Raw genomic sequence first — 3,572 nt, forward strand, 5'->3', positions numbered from 1 at the left:
TTGAACAAACAAAACTAGATAATCATTTATTGACGAAAATGCAATAAATTGAAACAAATATTTGTTTCTTTCTTTGAAATATAAAACATACCAATCGAGTGAAATGATTGTGTATAATATAAATCATTTTGAGTGTAATAAAAACGTTAGACAAAGTAATTTGTACCCGATTGCCATGACTCCAACCATTCGAAACACTTATCTTGTATAGGTCTTATGAAGTTTCTGTTTATATTTTAAGTGGAAACACTTTATTTTACCGTCAAAAACTAAACCCTAATTATGATTACATATTCAATGATGTGTAATAAATATGTGCACGCGCGCGCGCGTGATTGTGTGTGTGTGCGTGTATGTGCTGGTGTGTGTCTAAGGTTAGCATCTTTTGAACATTTTTCGGTCATATAAACGACCGTTTCTACTAAAAGCAGTAAGCGCAATGCCAAACATTTTAGTCTGCTACACTAGAATATCATGGCGTAGATACCTGAAATGATACCTTTCCAAGTCATTTCATACTAAAACTAGACTGACCAGTCCTCTTAATGCTGACCGCCAAGCGGGGAAGCTACTTGTATCATTTTTCACGTCTTTGGTATGACGCGGCAAAGGAGCAAACCCACGACCTCCCACACTCGAAGCGGGCGCCACTACCACTGGGCTACCGAGGTGGTTTATTTTATTGAAAGTTATTAAAATAAAAACAGATCAATATAGTGGAAACATGAAAAGAATGGTTCTCCTTTTATTCAAATCTTAATATTGCAAGTTATAACTATAATGACAAATTGATATTGTAATCAGGCTATGCAGTCAGTGAGCTCTGAGCAAATCCTGTTAAGAATTCAATTTGGAACTACTAAAACATCATGCAGATGAAAAACAAAACAAAAAATAAATTCGTTTGATTCAACTGATAAAACTCTACGTTTGGCCTTTAAGAGAATGACAGAATCTTAAAAATCTCGAGGTGAATTCTTTAATTAGCAGTTATTGAAAATTCATTTCAATGTGTCTCGGCAAATAGTTCAAAACGTTTTACAATAAAATATCCATTTTACCAAGAGAACTGTCTTCTGATATTAAGTGGTGTTCAAGACTTTCCAAGCTAGATATGTTATAATCAAGAATTTAAGAAACGGCTCAATCGTATACATACATAGTAAAGTTTGCTTTCTTTATGTGGTCATTGGTACGAACTATTTACATACATTCTTTACGAACATCTTTGATAAAAATTGCAGCAATGTTGAATTATGAACAAGGCTTACATTCTGTATTTTAATCATATTATCATTGTTGTTATGTAATGATGATAATAATCATCATTTTTGAACCACAAGTAGTTCTTACGTGCCGCCATGGCCAAATGGTTTAGGTCGCTAGCTTCTAATCACTTGTCCCTCTTAATGTGGGTTCGAGCCTCGCTTGGGGCGTAGAATTCGTCGCGTAAGAAAGCGGCATCCAGCTTATGGAAGGTCGGTGGCCGGATGAGGTGAAATAATGCCTACCTAGCTGGAAACTCGCCATATAGCCTATAATTGTGTTGGCATGACGTTAACCCCTTCCCAAGGGAAAAAAACGATTACCGATCTTTTTATGAATACATACTTATACACATTACTTATACATTTTTTTACATCTATTATAAGCTTTACAATCCATAGTCCATCGGGCAACTGAATTCTATGAAATAAAAACGTACAAATGCTTGATATAGGGTACTTTATCTTAATATTTGTTTATACCGTATATGATCAGACACAATAGTAGAAAAAAAGAACAAAACAAAACGTTTAGTTAATGGACATTGAATTCATTCAGACAATAATACAATCGATTTTGAATTTGAGATAATCCGACCCAAAAATATAAAGGTGTATGTATGTTAATACTGATATATGAGGAATCCAGAAAATGAAACCATGTGGAATGTAGAAGTTGAAATAAACTCTCTGTGATCAAGATGATGCGTTTCAAGCCATACCGATTGACCTCTCTCCAGCCTTACTATAGCCATATTACTTCCCATTGTGTCAACTTGTGCAACAGCATCGACCAAATTTGTTCCGTCTAGCAATAACCTAACATTTGTGTCAGTCACTTTGGAATCAATACTGTACGCAAGGAAATAGACCCCTGGAATGTGTGCCGTGAAAATTCCCGTTTTAGCGTTATATCCATCGCCCTCATTTATAAGGATTTGGTTGCAGATGATCGTAGTTCCATGTGAAATGTCTGTAAGTTCGTGGTCAAGATAATAAGAAAACGCAACATTTTCAGCTGTTGCTCTTCGATATCTTAATGACTGATCAAACAGTTCTTCTGTTTTCTTTGGGATATATTCATTCTTTTGTTCAACTTCTTTTGATTTTTCTTGCACTTGTTTTTCATTGATATTTGTAAAAAATGCGTGTGTTTTGTAACTATCAATTTCTCCCCGACTTGTCGAAACTTGTTCAAGTGATCGGGAATGCCTTTCTGATTTTGATTCTTTGGCTTTCGCTGTACCTTTAATTTCATGTCCAAACCGAGCCTTTTGATAATTGTCAGAATTTGCCTTATTACTTTTTTTCTTTCAGTTCCATTATAAGTCGTTTTTGCTCTTGAATGAAAATAGCTTGTTCGTTCACCGTATTCCTTAAATCATGTAATTCCTTTTTAAATTCTTTTCTAAGGTCTGTAACTTGGGCACTAATATCTTCAATTCCTTTCTCACATCCTGTTGTAGATGCATCTTTAACTTTTACAATATTTCCTGCATGCGTTGCAATGCATAAAAGTGCAGTAAAAATGAATACAGATATGCAAGTAACTTTTGCCATTTTTATACAATCAACATGTACCTCGATTTTGAAATCCTGCCTCGACCTTTGTTTATCAGCTAACGTCACTCCTACTTAAAACATTAGGTATTTAGGTTTTTGTGTTATCTTAAAGATACAATATTTGACAACACAGAAATTAGAAGGTTGGTAGCAACTTACTATTAAGCAGTTTTGTTTGGCTATTTATTCCTACTCTTGTTTGCTTTTGATAGCTGTTTTACATTGGTGAGGCTTTATGAAAAATGTCAAAAAAAAAATAATTGATATCAGAAGCGAAAACAGATACTTCCATGTATAGATAAGAAATATGATATAACATATTTAACATATTCATAAGAAATTCTGTCAAGTTTCAGGATATCCTTAGGAATGAGACTTTTAGTATAAATAAGAAACAAGAATATATACTTTAAAAATTCTTATTTGAAGTATACAATATTTGCCCCATACATACATTGAATTTAGCTGTTAGCAAATTGTTAGCAGTTATAAGACTGTTAGAAATAGTTCAGGGTATAAAACGCGGGTCAGAGTCTAATTGATGTTGCTATTTCCTTTCTCGAATTTAAAATATGCAACAATTAAATCTCAGACACAAGTGAGGATATTTTGTTTCAGTGAATAGACAATATTTTGTCAAGAACTTAATATTTATACAATTTGCAATACGCTAAATTGTTTCATTAAATAATTAGAAGAAAAGAATCAGTACCTCTAGATCATTTCTTGTTTTGTTACCTCACC

General features: G+C 33.5%; 1 protein-coding gene across 1 annotated transcript; it reads right to left on the minus strand.

The window, feature by feature from the left end:
* Positions 1 to 729: 729 nt before the first annotated feature.
* Positions 730 to 2,737, minus strand: LOC123553502 (adiponectin-like). Its single transcript, XM_053542280.1, has 2 exons — positions 2,720 to 2,737; positions 730 to 2,575 (listed from the first exon to the last, which is right to left on the minus strand). Exons 1-2 carry the CDS (start codon positions 2,735 to 2,737, stop codon positions 1,889 to 1,891), a joined length of 705 nt encoding a protein of 234 aa, XP_053398255.1. The 3' UTR covers positions 730 to 1,888.
* Between the last annotated feature and the right edge of the window lie 835 nt (positions 2,738 to 3,572).

Source organism: Mercenaria mercenaria, chromosome 4 (genome assembly GCF_021730395.1).
Source record: "Mercenaria mercenaria strain notata chromosome 4, MADL_Memer_1, whole genome shotgun sequence".
Classification (NCBI taxonomy): domain Eukaryota; kingdom Metazoa; phylum Mollusca; class Bivalvia; order Venerida; family Veneridae; genus Mercenaria; species Mercenaria mercenaria.